This window comes from Onychomys torridus, chromosome 12 (assembly GCF_903995425.1).
Source record: "Onychomys torridus chromosome 12, mOncTor1.1, whole genome shotgun sequence".
NCBI lineage: Eukaryota > Metazoa > Chordata > Mammalia > Rodentia > Cricetidae > Onychomys > Onychomys torridus.
In genome coordinates, this window is record NC_050454.1 from 17,872,131 (window position 1) to 17,889,854 (window position 17,724).

A 17,724-nucleotide genomic window follows, 5' to 3' on the forward strand; every position below is an offset into this window, starting at 1 on the left:
AGAAAATTTAAATATGCCAAGAAGTTGTTTACCTTTCTTTTTATAAACTTTTAATTACCCTATTTTTAAAAGTGTATTTGTTTTCCTTTTATGCACGTGAATCACTTTGCCTGCCTGTATTCTATGCATCACATTCATGCAGTACCCATGGAGAACAGAAGGGGGCATCAGATCCCCCTGGAACTGGAGTTCCGGGTGGTTGTCAGCCACCATGTGGGTGCTGAAAATGGACATAGGTAATTAGGAAGAGCAGCCAGTTCTCTGAACCATGATTCATCTTTCCAGCCCTTTTAATGATCTTAAAACATAAAAAAAAAGGTGTGGGACCCAATATGTGATCCAGGCCTAGACAAAAGTTAAATCAGAAACTGATTAAGAAAAAAATGTTAGAAGATATTTTTTGATAAAAGATATTAATTATATTATATGAATTTTGTTTTTTTATTGTTTAAGCAATTTTCTTTTATTTTTGAGATTATAATTACATCATTCTCACTTTGTTTTTTCCCTCTTTCTTTTTTTAAAATTTTTTAATTTTTTAATTTTTTTATTATTATTATGTGTTTTAATTTTATACATCAGCCATGGGTTCCCCTGTCCTCCCCCCTCCCGCCCCCACCCCCACCTTCCCCCCAGCCTCTCCCCTCCATTCCCATGTCCTCCAGGACCAAGACACCCCTGGGGATTCATTTAAACCTGGTGGATTCAGTACAGGGAGGTCCTGTCTCCTCCTTCCAGGCTGAGCAAAGTGTCCCTGTGTAAGCCCAAGGTTTCAAACAGCCAGCTCATGCACTAAGGACAGGTCCTGGTCCCACAGCCTGGATGCCTCCCAAACAGTTCAAGCTATTCAATTGTCTCACTTATGCAGAGGGCCTGATCTAGCTGGGGGCTCCACAGCCTTTGGTTCATAATTCATGTGCTTTCTTTCGATTGGCTATTTGTCCCTGTGCTTTTGGCAATCTTGGATTCAACAATTCACGCTCTTACAGTCCTTCCTCATTCTCGACAGTTGGACACCTGGAGTTCCACCTGGGGCCTGGCTGAGGATCTCTGAATCCACTTCCATCAGTTATTGGATGAGAGTTCCAAGACAACTGTTAGGGTGTTTAGTCATCTGATCACCAGACTAGGTCAGATCAGGCTTTCTCTCGACCATTGCCAGCAGTCCACAGAGGATGTATCATTGTGGATTTTTGGGGACCTCTCCAGCACTCTGCCTATTCCTGTTCTCATGTGGTCTTCATTTATCATGGTCGGTTATTCCTGGTTCTCCCTTTCTGTTCTTGATCCAGCTGGGATCTCCTGCTCCCCTAAGCTTTCTTTCCCTCAAATCTTGCCCTTCATTACTCCCACTGTCGTCCAGGTTGTTCATGTAGATCTCATCCATTTCTCTGTCATTGGGTGATCCCTGGGTCTTTCCTAGGGTCCCATTTTCTAGATAGCCTCCCTGGAGTTGTGTAGCAGGCTAGTCATCTTTGTTTTACATCTAGTATCCTCCTATGAGTGAGTACATACCATGTTTGTCCTTCTGAGTCTGGATTACCTCACTCAGGATTATTTTTCCTAGATCCATCCATTTGCCTGCAAACCTCATGATGTCATTGTTTTTCTCTGCTGAGTAGTACTCCATTGTGTATATGTACCATATTTTCTTTATCTATTCTTCAGTTGAAGGGCATCTTTTGTTCTTCTTAATCCCCATTAACAGACAACAGGTCTCTTGATTTTGGAGTTCTCTCTCTCTCTCTCTCTCCCCAAATTTAAGGTAGCACACATGGTAAAGACAAGACAAGAGGAGAAAGGCAGACTGACACTATTCTTTTATTCATTCATTCATTCATTCATTGCAGCAGGGGGGTCTTGCTATGTAGTCTAAGCTGGCCTCCGATTCCCAATCCTCCTGCCTCAGCCCCCAATACAGAGATTACAAATGTCTTATTCTTAAAGACATCACTTGGATTTATCACTCCTCCCTGTAAAACCCTTCAATAGCTTCAACTTGCACTTAAATAAAACCCATTCACCATCAGAGGTGATCACAGACAGCCCTGTGTGATGGGATATGCTTGGCCTCACCTGGTCGCATCTGTTGCCTGCAATCCTCCGAGGTTTTCACTGTCTGTGCTCACCGCCCTCTGATCCTTGTGACCTTAGTGAGAAGATCCCTGGCACTTGTCACTTTCTGATGCTGTATGGCTGTCTCTGTCAATTTGGCAGATCCTCCACTGGAAACCCCGTAAGAGCAAGAGATTTTTGTTGTTGTTTGACTTATGGTTATGGTCCTAGTTGGCAAATGATAAGCAATTAACATATACTATTGAATTATGAATGACACGCATTCTCCTGCCACACTTGTGAAACCAAGTTAAAAACAAAACAAAACTTGGTAAAATGCTAGAAGTCAGACAATCAATATTTTATAGTCAAATGATCTGGAGACCAGTGAGCTCCTTTATCTTCAGGGCATTTCCAAGCTTCGCCACTGAAAGTCGGGTCAGTTTTGACCACACAGCCCAAGCAAACTACACAAATTCCCTCATGCCTCTTTCTAGTCACCTCCACCTTCTAGAAGCCTCTGATCCTCCTACTTGGATGTTAATGGCTCCTGCATGTCACATAAATGTATTTGCATGGCATATCCTCTTTGTCTGGGTCATGTAAAAGCATTTCATGGCATATCCTCTTTGTCTGGGTCATGTAAACGCATTTCATGGTGTATCCTCTTTGTCTGGCTTCTTTTTGTAGCAGCCTCTGTGAAATTCATTGTTGTTGAGCGTTTCAATAGGCCATTTATTTTTATGTCAAGGTGGTATCCATTGTATGAATATTACTGTTATGTGTATTCATGCTCCTATTGATGGGCATTCGTGTTGTTTCCGGTTTGGGGCTATTTTGAATAAAGCTGCTATGATGATGCTTATAGATTCTGCCTCATTTTAGTTCTAAGTATTTCACTTGAAATAGAAAATCCTGTGTCCCCACGTGGAGAGAGGTATGGTAAAGAGACAGGCAGTGTGGAGCCCATCTGTAGACATTACTGCTATGGAGCTGATCTACCTCATATCCCGGAGAATAGCACTTGGAAAATGAGCACCCATGCAAATCAGGAAAGCCCTCAGGTATTCCTTAAATGTATTTTAGGTCCTTAAAAGAAACGGTGTGACGTGCCTCCTATTCTCACTGTTCTATTCCCCTCCTCCCCTCTCAGCTTCCCAGTCCAGGACAAGTTGACTCTAATCAGCCCTGAACATTATGCTACTGAGGTGTTAAAACATTCATGAGAAAGAGTCTTGTTCAGAACCTGATTAAATATTTATGTGTTTCCATGGGGCATTGGTTTCCATCTAGATTTCTCAAGGCGTTTTTCTGAGCTGTTTGTCATACTCATAAGCTATACAGACAGACAATACAGCCTCATGATGCCGTGTTCCTGGAGCCAGTGTTAGAGCACCCTGCTTTCTGGGGATGGAGATAAGAAGCCCACAGAAAACTATTAGCTTCCAGTGTGTTCACATCAAGTATGTGCTGTTGAAATGGCATAAGGAGAGGAGGGCTTGTTAATGAGGAACACTCACAGATGTGATCTAGAGGGAACAGTAAAGAGAACATGCTAGGATGCAGAAGGATTCATCAAAAATGGGATGCTTACATTTCAAATGGGAGGCTTAGTTCCTCTGATTCTGTCATGGACAGAGCCTGCACAAGTTAACTATGCCCAGTGCTTCAATTAAATTATGACTTCCTGCCATGAGAGGCTATGGCCAGGGGTGGAGTCTCTGCAGGATTTCCATGAGAGAAAAAAGTCAAAAGAAGAAATGATGTTGGGGTAGGGTTCTGAAGGATCAATGCCTCTCTGGCTGGCAGCTACAGTGTAGAAGGGGTTTTCCAGAGGCAAATCTATTATTTGAAGTAGAGTAAGATCAGGTATTATAATCAGGACCAAAGTGCTGGTATGGTTTGAGGAAGGTACAAAGAGGGTGAGGAGATGAATGGCCAGGCTTTGGTAACAGATAAAGCTGGTGGGTGGCACACACCTTACACCCCAGTACTCAAGAAGAAGTACTCAGGAGGATCTTTATGAGTTCGAGGCCAGCTTGGACTACATAGAGTTCCAGGACAGCCAGACTACATAGTAAAACTCTGTCTGAGATACATAGATGATAGATAGATAGATAGATAGATAGATAGATAGATAGATAGATGATAAAAAGGAAGAAAGAAATAAGGAAAGATAGATAATAGATGATAGATAGATAGATAGATAGATAGATAGATAGATAGAGACAGATAACTAAAGGCCAATGCATTGATGGGACTTTAGTCTGTTTGTCATGGGTATCCATGTAACTTTTGGCCAGAGATTGGGTCATATTTTGAGCCATTCTTGAGATGTGTGTCCAACATAGGCAAAATCTTGAGATATGGTTATAAAAAGGACTTCCAGGCTATTCTACCATGTCCTGTCCAGTCTAGAGAGAGGCTCGGTGCAATGTAATCTAAAGGAGGTAACAAGAGGAGGTTAGGTTGACTTAATATATTCCCAGACATGACCTGAGCAGGTATCAGTGCCCACCTTTTATATGTAAACAGGGTAATAACGTACCAGTTACTATGCTGTTTCATTTTACATTATTTTAGGTTAATATGTACATTATTTTAGATTAACACATAAGTAATCAATTTATATTAATAGAAAATTTTCATAATTTCTCCATTGATAGCTGTTCATGTTTTCCTCCAGTTTGTTTTCTACACAACAAATTATGCTCTAATCACTGTTCTATGTTGACCCATACACTTCAAGGGGTATGTATGTATGTATGTATGTATGTATATATGTATGTATGTATTTAGCAGGGCTAAAGGTTGAACCCAGGGCCTTATGCATGCCATGCAGTGCTCTACCACGGAGCGATGTCCCTAGTCCCCACACACTCTGATTACCGTTTCTGTTGGAGAGACTCCACAGACTGGCATTTCTGGGCCAAAGGGAATACACACAAGTGTAACCCTCAGGGTGGAAGAGGGGACCCCCTTCCTCCTTTTGTCTTTCTGCCTCTACCTTCGGGCAGGAAGGCCTGTCTGTGTGCGTCTGTCTGTCCGTCTGCAGGAGTGCCTCCAGGGAGACTCTGCCAAGCGTGGATTATACCGGCTCAGTGGGTAGGGAGTCTGCAGGGCTTTGGCTTCATCAAATCTCTCTTGGCTGTTGGTTGGCCAGACTGTTTATAATTCCCCTCGCTCATTTGTTCCATGCTGTGCAGTAGAATTACCCACGGCCTTCATCTGGAGGGGGGGGGGGCGGTGTGCTGGGGAGGGCCAGGCCTTCAATAAAGTGTCCTTGCTCTCCCACCAAGCCCTATCTGCTGTTTGCGGTGTCCTTTCTTCAAGGGCTGCATTGGGAAAGGCCCTTCCCCTCCTGTCTCAGTCTTCTTCCATTTTAAGGATTTGGGGGCGCTTTGTAAGCATATAGTCAACCAACTGTAACTGATTATTTAACGGGAGGATAATTACATGCGGAGGCAGGGGTCTTGGAGCGTAAGGATCCGCGCCAAGCAACAGATGGGAGCAGTCTTAAACAAATGATTTTTGTGAACCCTGGAGTTAGGGACGAGCTTTTCAATAGTACTTGGCTTTCACGTTCAGTTTTGCTCTTGTTGGGCTTCTAAATTTAGTCTATTGGGCGAGGGAAAAGCAGGATTCCCCACCACACCGGAGATGGATAAAACAACACAGGGCCATTGAGGAAGGTGATACAAGCCAGCGAATTCCAGCTAACCGGCCAAAAAGCAAGGGTTTTAAATCCTCAGTTGAAGGCGGCAGTGTGAACGTGGGCGGGTGAGCTAGAAGACAAGGTGTGGGAATGTGTGATCCTGACCCTTATCCGACAGGATTCTGCACTTAAAATGCCAACATTTTCGAATTAACTCCTTTTCCAGGCAGTCACCTGGGAAAACTTCTTTCTGTAGGCTGCTACAGAAAAAAACTGCTTCTGTAGGCTGCAGTTTGGACTTAGCAGCTTCAGAGTGGATTTCAAATCCCAGATTGAATATTAAAAACAAGAGAAACAGGATAGAAATTATTACAACTAATTTCTAAGGAGAAATGTTTAAAGTTAGCTTGCATAAATATATATATATATATATATATATATATATATATATATATATATATATATATATATATATACACACACATACATAGCCTGCAAATAAACATTAGCTTTTATGTTAATATGTATTTTATATAAACCTTTACTTTTTAAATATGTACTCAATGATAATGATAATTAAATTTGTGCACATAAGTGTCTTTTATAACTTAAGGATTCTATTATGTATCTTTTCTTTCTTTCTTTCTTTCTTTCTTTCTTTCTTTCTTTTTTCTTTATGGAAAGGGTTTCTTTATGTTGCTTTGGCTGTCCTGGAACTCGCTCTGTCAACCAGGCTGGCCTCAAACACACAGAGATCTGCCTGCCTCTGCCTCCTGAGTGCTAGGATTATAGGCATGTGCACCACAACCACCTGGCTCTATTAAGTATCTTAATTAATGTAGTTAATAGTAAGAATAGTCATGTTGTATAGTACTAGTATTTGTACTCACTGGGTAAATGTTACCTTTACTTTGAAATTACATTTCTTTGTACATTTCTGTGCTCAAAAATGTGAAAGTCGGAAAGACAACTTGAAGGACATGGTTATCTCCTTCTACCACATAGGACCCAGTAATCGAACTCAAGACATCAGACTTAGTAACAGGTGCCCTTACCCACTAAACCATCTTTAAACTGTTTGGTCTTGTCAATAACAACAACAACAACAAAGTAAGGTTAAAGATCTTCCAGTATTCAGTATCTGCTTCTGGTAGTCACAAGCTAACCGGCAGTAGACTATTGCTCCCATGGAGAAAAATCTAGAAAAGCTGTATTTAAAACAAAACAAAACAAAACAAAACAAAACAAACAAACAAACAAAAACACTATTCGTAGTCATAGAAGACATACTAAGGCAGTTAAGAACTCAAGAGCTAAGAAACCTCCAGAAGGAGAGAAACTCACTAAATACCTCACATTCCAAACATTCTTTTCCCTTGGGCCACTTTGATTATAAACAATAAAGTAGCGGCTAGGAGTCTCAGAAAAATATGTGCAGTCTAATAGGACTGAGAAGAAAGCACAGACATGTGAACTGGACATGGGAGACCACAGTCACAAAAGAAATGAGGCACAGAGCAATCGGCCTACAGGTCTATGAACACTTCCCTTCAGCCCTTTACCGACTTGTAAGTAGCACAGACAGAGTTTTTTAAAAAAATCAAGCAGGGGAAAGTGCTTTTGTAAACACTGGGGTACTAGAGCAAATGTTCAGTGGTCAAGAGCATTGCTCTTTCCAAGAACAAGAATTCAATTCCTAGCACTCAAGTTAGGCGGCCCACAAGCATCTGCAACTCCAGCTACATACAGAGGGATCAGGTGCACACATGTGCACATACCCATATGCAGACACATAATAAAAATAAACCTTAAAAAATTAAAAAGCTCGAGAGCTAACCAGAACTATTTACCTTGTTGTTGTTTTATTTTAAAATGCTTTTAAAACATTTTAAGTATGGGGCTGTTTTGATTGCATGTGTGGCTATACACCACATTGATGCAGTGCCCACTAAGGCCAGAAGAGGGCATCAGATTCCCTGGAACTGAAATTATAGATGTTTGTTAGCCAGCATGTGGGTGCTGGGAATTGATCTCAGGTCCCCTGTAAGTGTTTTTTATTGCTGAGCTATCTCTGCAGCCCTCCTACTTGAAGATAAAAGTTGGGGTTCAGATCCTACCTAGATGGAAAAGCCTGAAAAGCATCCTAGCTTTTTTCTGGGGTTCCTGCAGGATTATGACTGCACAGTTGGGGAGACAGAAGAGGTCTCGTACAAGATGAAACCCTAATCAGCCAGTCATTGACTGATCAGAGGGATCTGTTCTTACGTAGGCCCCTGACAGAAGCCACTTCTGTTTTCTTTTGGGGAAAGAAGGTGACCTAGGGTATCTACGTGCTTAATCACGATTTATGAGATTCAGTGAAATAAAACAACAGGCACACCAAGATGGGGCTTCCAGAATACAGAACAAAAAGAATAGCTAAAATTCTGCCGTCAAGTCTAGGAAGACAGACAGGCGACTAGGATTGACGGGAAAGAATACTGGAGAAGAGAACACGTCAGAGAGTTTCTCAGGACACTCCTCAGGCCTAATGGTGTGATAAACAAAACAACAAGAACAATCACAGATGGCAAAGATGACAATATAACAAACCATCTTGACATCATTGATCTTTATGTGACCCATTACAACAACAGGAAAATATACATTGTTTTTGTCTTAGCTACTTTTGTGTTGCCAGACAAAACACCATGACCAGGCTGGAGAGATGGCTCAGTGGTTAAGAGCACCAACTGCTCTTCCAGAGGTCCTGAGTTCAATTCCCAGCACCCACATGGTGGCTCACAACCATCTGTAAAGAGATCTGGTGCCCTCTTCTGGCCTGCAGTCAAACATGGTGTATACATAATAAATAAATAAATCTTAAAAAACAAAACAAAACAAAACAAAAAGCCACCATGACCAAGGCTGCTTAGAAAATAAGGGATTTAATTTGGGGCTCACAGTTCCAGAAGGTTAGAATTTCCCACCCTTATGGCAGCAGGCAGGCAGGCAGGCAGGCATGGTGCTGGAAGAGTGGCTGAGAGCTTACCTCTGATTTACAGGCAGGAAGCAGAGGGAGACCGGGTCTAGGCTGGGCTGTTGAAACCTCAGAGCCCACCCACAGTGACATGCCTCCTCCAACAAGGCCACACCTCCTGATCCTGCTCATGAAATTTCATACTGGAGATCAAGTGTTCAGATACGGCCTATAGAGGCCATTCTCCCTGAAACCACCACACTTTTTAAGTATAAGTGGAACATATATCAAGACAGACCATATGCTGCATTATATCATACCACAAAGACTCAGTACATTTAAAGAGATTGAAGTTATTCAGAACACGTTCTTGAACATGGTGGAATTGAGAAATCAGTGACAGAAATCTATAAACATCTGATAACAAAATAGCATGCTTCAGAATGACTTATGAGTCAAAGAATTAATCAAGGGCTGGGGAGGATGCTTGGTGGGGACAGTGTCTACCACATGAGAACCTGGCTGCAGGCCCACAGGAAAGCCAGGCATGATGGTGTGCATCTGTAACCCTTGCTCTGGGGTAAGGTGTGCCGGAAGGGTCCTGGAACTTGTTAGCCAAGCAATCTAGCCAGCCAGCCAGTAAGTTCTGGGTTTACTGTGTTTCAAAAAAGGAAGGTGAAGACTAGTAGAAGAAGACACTAGATCTGACCCTCACCCTCCACATACACTTGGATACATTCACACACGCATGTACACAGACTACACACACAACAATCGCATGAACACAGACTAGCTGGGTATGATGGCACACACCTTTAATCCCAGCACTCGGGAGGCAGAAGCAAGTGGGGCTCTGTGAGTTCAAGGACAGCCTAGTCAACATGATGGGTTCCAGGCCTGCCAGGTCTACATAGTGAGACCCTGTCTCAAAACAAAACAAAACAAAACAACAACAAAAATATATAACTTAAAAAATGGAAAAATAAAACAAGAATAAATCAAAAGAGAAACTATGCCGGGCGGTGGTGGCACACGCCTGTAATCCCAGCACTCGGGAGGCAAAAGCAGGCGGATCTCTGTGAGTTCGAGGCCAGCCTGATCTCCAAAGGCGCAAAGCTACACAGAGAAACCCTGTCTCAAAAGAGAGAGGGAGAGAGAGAGAGAGAGAGAGAGAAACTATTTCCACTGAGTGAGTGTGGAAACGTCACATAGCAGACCAGTGTCTGGCGGGAGATGCTGGTGAGAGCAGTCCCACCAGGCAGGCATCAACCAGTAGTCTCAGAACTCAGAAGGGTGAGTTTTAAGACATCCTGGGCTACATAGTGAGCTTCAAGCTATCCTGAACTACAAAGGAAGACCCTGTCTGAAAAAGTAAATAAACAAACAGTAAGAAAAAGAAAGCTTTGAATCAAAACCTTCATCCTTCATCCTAATCAACTGAAAGGAAACGAAACTCAAAGCAAGCAAAAGCAAAGGGACAGGAGAGGTGGGGAGGGGGGAGATCATCACTACAGATTCGACTTTCCCCAGGAAAGAGTTCATAACCTCCCTAAGTCTGACTGAGATCATTTAAGAATCACGACTTGGATGATAAAAAGATTGAGTGTTTCATTGAGCAGGCAGCTAAGAACCGAAGAAGTCCTGGCCCGAGACACTACTATTATAGGATTATGAAGCTGGAGCTTAAATTAAAACCAGGCTATGACTGTTACGGTGCCGCTTATTATATCCCAGCATAGGAAAAGGAAAGTCAAACTCCACATACTGGATGGAAGGCTAAGTTGGCCCAGGAACACTACAGTATTCTTTTCACTTAGAATGACCCACTGTGTATAAAAATCCTACTGCTTATGGGACTAGAGAGATGCCTATACGACCTTAGGGTCAGGGCTTCTGAGTCTTCTTCCCTCCAGTGAGTCTTATAAGTTTCTTGAGCTTCCTAATTGTTCCGAGTTTCTTGTGAGTTTCATGAGCCCGTGAGTCTCCCTCCTCTCCCTCCATGTTTTACTCTGGAGGAAATGGCCACACAATTAAATTTACCTTTTTCACCTCTCTGGATTCCTTTGCTTAGGTCCACATTTATATCTGGTATCATTTTACTTTGGCACCAAGACTTTCCTCTGACATTTCTTTTTTTAAATGTATTTTATTAATTCTTAGAATTTCATATATGCATACAAAATATCTTGATAACATTCACCTTCATCCCTCCCCCCAACTCCTGCCAGATCCACCCCAACTCCAACTTTATAGGACACTTTATGTATATACATATATACATAGATAGAAGAGAGATGGATGGGTGGATGGATGGATGGATGGATGGATGGATGGATAGATAGATAGATAGATAGATAGATAGATAGATAGATAGATGACAGATGGAAAGAAAGAAAAGAAAGGAAGAAAGAAAGAGAAAGATGGATGGGTGAATGGATAGATAGATAGATGACAGATAGATAAATAGATAGATAGATAGATAGATAGATAGATAGGCAGAGATACAGATCTATCCCACTGAATCCCATATATGGGCATGGGACAATCTACTGGAGCAAGGTCCATCTACCAGGGCCACACCTTAAAAAAAAAAAACAAAAAACCAGGGACTGGAGAGATGGCTCAGTGTTTAAGAGCACTGACTGCTCTTCCAGAGGTCCTGAGTTCAATTCCCAGCAACCACATGGTGGCTCACAACCATCTCTAGGGGGATCTGATGTTCTCTTCTGGCATAAAGATGTACATGCAGGAAAAAAAGCACTCATACATAAAGTAAATAAAATTAAAAAAATAAAACAACTAACTCTCTGTCCTCTAGAAGCCATCAACTGCTTGTAGTACCCAGTTCTATTTTCTCAGCCTGAAATTTCTTAATAAGATTGTTATTTCTTTCTAATTGCTTTCTGCCCTCTCCACTTGGAATCACAGTTCTACATATGCTGGAGCACTCACTAACATGCCACACATCCCTGTGCTCATTTTTAGTAACCATTTTTTCTTCTATGTTTCATCTTCTGTAATTTTCCTTGCCAAGTCTTTAAGGTAACCAGTATTTCTTTCTAAGGTGTTTAATGGAGGGTACTTTGTTTCAGATGTTCTGTTTTTATCTGAGGGAGTGCTGTTCAGCTCTCCTTTGTGTCTTTGTTTCCTAGGCCTTTACTGTCTCTTCTGGTAGCTACTAGAACAGTTGTTTTAAGGTCTGTATGTGCCAGCTCTATCTTTTCTGTTCTCTGTTTCCATCGAACTATATTTTAAATTTTTTACATTTGGGAGTTGTATTTGCTTTGAATCTTTAAATGCTTGGCATGTTTATTGGATGTTGTGTGTGCGTGTGCATGCCTGTGTATGTGTGTGTGTGTGTGTGTGTGTGTGTGTGTGTGTGTGTGTGTATCTACAAGATCATGTATATGTGCACATGAGGTCGAAGCAGCTTGTCTCTTTCAATTGTCATCCACTTTACTTTTTGAGACAGGGTCTCTCCTTAACCCTTATGCTCACCAATCCCAGCTACCCTGGCTGGATCTTCTGTCTCCAACTCCCCAGTGCTGGGATTACAAGTGTACACTGCCATGTTTGGCTTTTTTTAAAAAAACATGGGTGCTGGGGATTTAACCCATGTTCTTACGCTTGTCAGCAAGCATTTTACAGCTGAGCTATGTCTCCAGCTCCTGGATGATAGACATTTCTAATTTATGTTATTAACTGTTAGATCCTGTTGTGTTGCTGAAAAAGAATTGAGTTGTGTTCTTGAAAGGGCCGAATACTCTCTAAGTTGCTCTGGTCCTTCGTAGGCACACTTGGTTTTTGCTTTGTTTTCTGAAACACTGTTAGGACAGGCCGAGAGCACCCTTTGGACTTGGGTTAATTTAGTTCAACCTCTACAGTGTGACTTTCCTGAGGACTCTATTCAGTGTTCTGCATATTATGAGTCTCTTTCCTCCATTTGCTGGGAACACTGTGGAACACAGAGTACTCAGCTCTGGGGACTGTGCAGATGCTGCCTGCCAATAGTTACTTCTTCAGCTTTAAGATGTGATCTCTCACTTGGACAAAGGTCTGTGAAAGCCTGAGGCTCCCTGCAGACCCCCTAAGCACTTTCTCCCTCTCTCTCTCTCTCTCCCTTCCTCTCTGTACTTTCTCTTCTCCATTACTCTATCTTCCATTTCCAGCCACCTCACCTTTTCCTTCCTTCCTCCCTCCCTCCCTTCCTTTATCTCAGCAAGACATCTCTTTCTGCTTGGGTTACTTCTCCGCTTGCTGCCCCAGCCCAGAATCTGCCTTCAGGCAGAATGTCTCTTTGGAGCCAAAGTCCTATGATCTGTTGCCCAATGTCTAAAAAAAAAAAAAAAAAAAAAAAAAAAAAAAAAAAAAAATCTTCATACTTTTTGTCTGGTTTTTAAGTCTGGTTTTTTAAGTTTTTAAATTGGTCATGTGACCAATTTTTCAATGGCCAGAAATAAATAGGATTACTTAGAATTAAAAAGAAATAAATAAGTTAATAAATAGGATATAAGACCATTGAAAGCCCCATAAAACATGGACACATCAACGTGGGAAAGAATTCTGTTGTGACTGATAAATGAACTGTAAGCACATGGCCTTGAGTCTGCTGCTGGGTGTAACACATAGTTTCCTCAAGGGGACTTTACTGATGGGGATGTGGGAGTGGACTTGCTTTAGGAAGGGTGTGGCAGACTTCACACCTTGAGCCTGGGTTCTGACTCTCTTCTCATGGTCTGATGCCTCTCCCCAGTGAGTCAACACTATAAATTTCAGCAGCTCTCTTTTCAACGGCCAAGCCCTCCACTGTTTCAGACCTTGGACCTAGGAGTTTGTTAACACTGAGATGCACCTGTGATTGGTTCATTTGTGGATTTCTGTGACTAAGTGCCCTCTCTGGCATTTTATGCCTGCCTGCCCATATGGCAGTTTAATACTGTCCTATGTAAGGTTCCTGAACTGGAGAGTCATGGACCCAAGGAAGGGCTTCTGGAGACTTAGTTCCCAGAGCTTTACTTCTCAGGGTTTCCTCGAGTATGTACTGCATCACATGTCTTTACCAGGGAGTCTCAATTTGGCACATGCTGGGGACAGTTGGCAATGACTGGAGGAGACATTTGTGGTTGTTGAACCTGGGAGGGGAGTGCCAAGCATGCCACTAAACATCCTATATTCACAGAGTGGTCCAGACCACGAAGAACTACCAAGCCAGAAATATGTGTCTTTGGCTTACCAATGTGATGGAAAAGACAATATAGAGCACATTTCCTCCAGACTATCATGGTGTGATCTGCTCTGTGATTTGGGACATTGCTCAGTAGGGGATGTCTGAAAAAAAGAAAGAGCCTTGTTAGTGAGAATTCCAACAAAACTAGGTTATGAATAGCCATGCCTTGTTTGTTTTGTAAATTTTATATCCAGTCTTCTGCCCAGACCACCCAAGAATTCAATGCTAATGGGAGACAGTGGACTTCAGTTTTCTCAAGAGTGCCCTGTCATGAAGCTGGTAAATAATTCAGGAACATAGTAGTGGCCAGTGACCGGGCGACACCTGCTGCTACATTGTCCATGTCTGAGCACACAGACTCCAAAGATGACACTCCGCACCTGTCACCATTGTTCTGCCTCAATCGTGGGCCTAGTGTTCAGTGACTATTGATTAGTAGCAATTAATATTTGTCCCAATCTTCCTCCACAAAAGCACAAGGCAGAAATGGCATCCTCTTAAGTTCTCTCCATTAGCCCCAGATCTTTTTTCTCTCTTAAAGGATGGATTGGTTTTAAAAAGGAAGGATAAGATGCAGGCATGTCCAGTCTGTGACCCGTGAACCGCACATGCCACCCCCCTGTCTTCCACCCCTCCCCCTTCCTTGTCTATGTTTCTAGACAGGCTCACCTAACTCGGCATCCCAAGCCCCGAGATTCTAGATGTCTGGCTTCACTTCTTTCCAGATCTCAATATTCATATTACAAATACCTTCTGAGAGAGGTGAAACCTTCTCGGCCCTTTTCTCAGCCCCTCTCCCTAGAGCCTGACTAGCCCGTTACACTTCGGCAATTCTGACAATTTAAAAACCAGTACAAGCTCAGGGCAACTCAGCTGTCTGAACACGGAAGGCTCTTCTATGCCCCGAGAGACAGGAGAAAATAGCTAAAAGGTAATTGATGTAGAGAGATAACATAGGGTACTTAGCCAGAATCACCTAGGATCCAAAAGAGCATATGCCTGGAGCTATGTGGAAAGATCTTAGGACATGAATTTTGCAGAGGGAAACGGGGGAGATGTGCCCTATAAATCAAAAGTAAAGTTTTTCAAGAGCTTGGCCATTAAAAGGCTCTGGAGAGTGAAGAGATTTTAACCTAGAAATTCTTAAATGCACTTACTTTATCTCTGTTTCTAAAGTATCCATTACAATGAGTTTTTAAATATATTTATTAAAGTATTTTCTATTTTTAAATGTTGTGATATTTATAAGCATATAACTACACGTGATAGAACATAAGTACGCATAGTTCAGATAGAAAAAGTATTTTAAACCTGTGTGTGCATGTTTGGTAGCTGGTCTAACTGCTTTCCTCCAGGGCCCAGTTTGACTGCCCTCTAGTGGTGAACCGGAATCCACACGTTGTACGACCTGAGATGCCCATCTTGATCACGTGGTACCCGCTGGCGGCAAGGGTTCCTGCTGAAGAGTGTCTGGTGTTCAAATATGACTGATGAAGGAGCCTAATGAAAGAACCTGCACTTCTACCCAGATCCCCTTTTCACCTTGGATCTGGAGTCTAGAAGCAGCTCTGGGATGGGGCCTCTGAAGGGAAGACGTGAGTCGTGTCCACATCCTTGCCAGGGAGTAACCAAGACCGCGTAGGTGCCCACAGAGGGAGCATGTGGTGACATGGAGCTGGAAATCAACTGCTCTGAATTTTGTGACAGTTTCCCTGGCCAGGAGCTGGATCGGAGACCCCTTCATGATCTTTGCAAGACAACCATTGTAAGTGAGCAGCTGTGGGCATCAGTGTTCCTCACATACACAGTGGTGGGGATGCTGGTGGTGGTGGTGGTGATGGGGGTGGTGGAGGAGAAACTGCCTTGTAGGATGACTCAGCTTTGGTGTCTATAGGGCCTTCATTCTTGTTTTGTTTTTCGAGGCAGGGTTTCTCTGTGTAGCTTTGTGCCTGTCCTGGAACTCACTCTGCAGGCCAGGGTGGCCTCGAACTCACAGAGATCCACCTGTCTCTACCTCCCAAGTGCTGGGATCAAAGGCGTGTGCCACTAAGCCCAGCAGATCATTCTTAACGGCTTCTTTTTTTTTTCTTTTTTCTTTTTTTAATTCTACCTCTAGACTGATTCACAGCCCAGCAGCGCAGACATCTCTCCCCTGTCTCCCACCCTCTTGGGTGTTGTTTGGACTTTCCTCAGCTGTGGACTACTTCTGGGGCTCTTCTTTTTCGCTTTCACAATTCGCTGCAGGAAGAACAGGTAAGCAGACTCCTGCCTAGAGTCCCACCTCCTGTAAGCAGAACCGGGAAACCCAGAGTGCTAACATCATCTTGGCTCTGTGAGCAGCTTAGCCAGAGTCCATCAATGCAAAGCCTGGGATCACAGGGACCCCGTGTCTCATGCTCCCCACAGTGCCTCTAGCATTTACAACAGATTGACACTTAATGGGTGCTCAGTATATGTGTTTGGTGGCCTTGGAGGGAAGACCAATCCAAGTGGTGAATGCTACCAAGAAAATGACCGGGGAAAGTATGTGCATTGGGTTAGAGAACTACAAGGTTTCTATAATGCCAGCTAGTGCAGGGTCAACAAATTATACAAGGATAGCATTGTCCCACACATGATTGGCTCTCAGTAAACCGGTAGTTGAAAGCATTCAGGGGCAAGCTTTGTCAGTGGAAACAAGAAACTTTGTGCTGGAGAGGCAACTTGGCTGGTAGAGTGCCTGCCCAGCATTCACACAGCCCTGAGTTCAGTCTCCAGCATCACATTCAACCAAGTGTGATGACACATGCCTGTAATCTCAGAACTCAGGAGGGGAGGTGGGAAGATTAGGAATTCAAGGTCATTGTCTTAGTTAGGGTTTTATTGCTGTGAAGAACACCATGACTATGGCAACTCTTATAAAGGAAAACATTTCACTGGGGGTGACTTATAGTTTCAGGGATCTAGTCCATTATATGGAGGGTGACATGGCAACATGCAGGCAGACATGCTGGAGAAGGAGCTGAGAGTTCTACATCTTGATCCACAGTCAACAGAAGGAGACTGGGTACCAGACGGGGCATAGCTTGAGCATATAAGACCTCCAAGCCTGCCCCAAGAGTGTCACACTTTGTCCAACAAGGCCACACCTACTCCAACAAGGCCACACCTCCTAAAAGTGCCACTCCCTATGAGCCAAGCATTCAAACACATGAGTCTATGGGGGCTATTGCTATTCAAACCACCACAGCCATCCTTGGCTATAGCAAGTTTGAGGTAGGCTCTTCCTTCCCAGTCAGTGAGATGGTTCAGTGGGTAGAGGAGCTTGCTGCCAAGTTTGTTGACCTGAGTTTGATCCTGAGACTCCACATGGCAGAGGGGGAGAACTAGTTGTTACAAGTTGTCCTCTCTCTCTCTCTCTCTCTCTCTCTCTCTCTCTCACACACACACACACACACACACACACACACTCTAAAAAGTAGAATAAAATTTAAACCTCTGATCCCTGAAAGGAGAGAAACCTGAGAATACCATGTAGTATGCTCCCTTAGTATAAGTCGTGGCCAGTTCAGTGGCTTCAGGAGCTGTGTCTTCTCTACCCACAAAGTTGAATGAGTATAAGAGGACATAAAGGAGATATTTGCCTTGTTAAAAACAAACAAAACCCCTCGATTGTTGAAGAATGCGCCGGGTCTAGAGTCCATTTTAAATTTTAGCGACAATATTGTCTATTGAGGATAAAGGCCATAGAACCTACATCTTGAGATTTAAGGCTACAAAAGTAAGCTGTGATTCTGGATACAGAGCATCATGAATATTGACTGAGGGTTAGTGCTTTAATTGGGAGAA

At 43.0% G+C, this 17,724-nt stretch overlaps 1 protein-coding gene across 1 annotated transcript in view; it reads left to right on the forward strand.

Annotated features, from left to right (window-relative positions):
• Gpr156 (G protein-coupled receptor 156) overlaps window positions 1–17,724 on the forward strand; it is a 76,257-nt gene that overhangs the window by 2,308 nt on the left and 56,225 nt on the right. Inside the window, 2 exon segments of the mRNA XM_036203134.1 lie at window positions 15,252–15,661; window positions 16,013–16,149. Of these exon segments, the coding sequence (XP_036059027.1) occupies window positions 15,566–15,661; window positions 16,013–16,149 (233 nt within the window). The 5' untranslated portion in view covers window positions 15,252–15,565.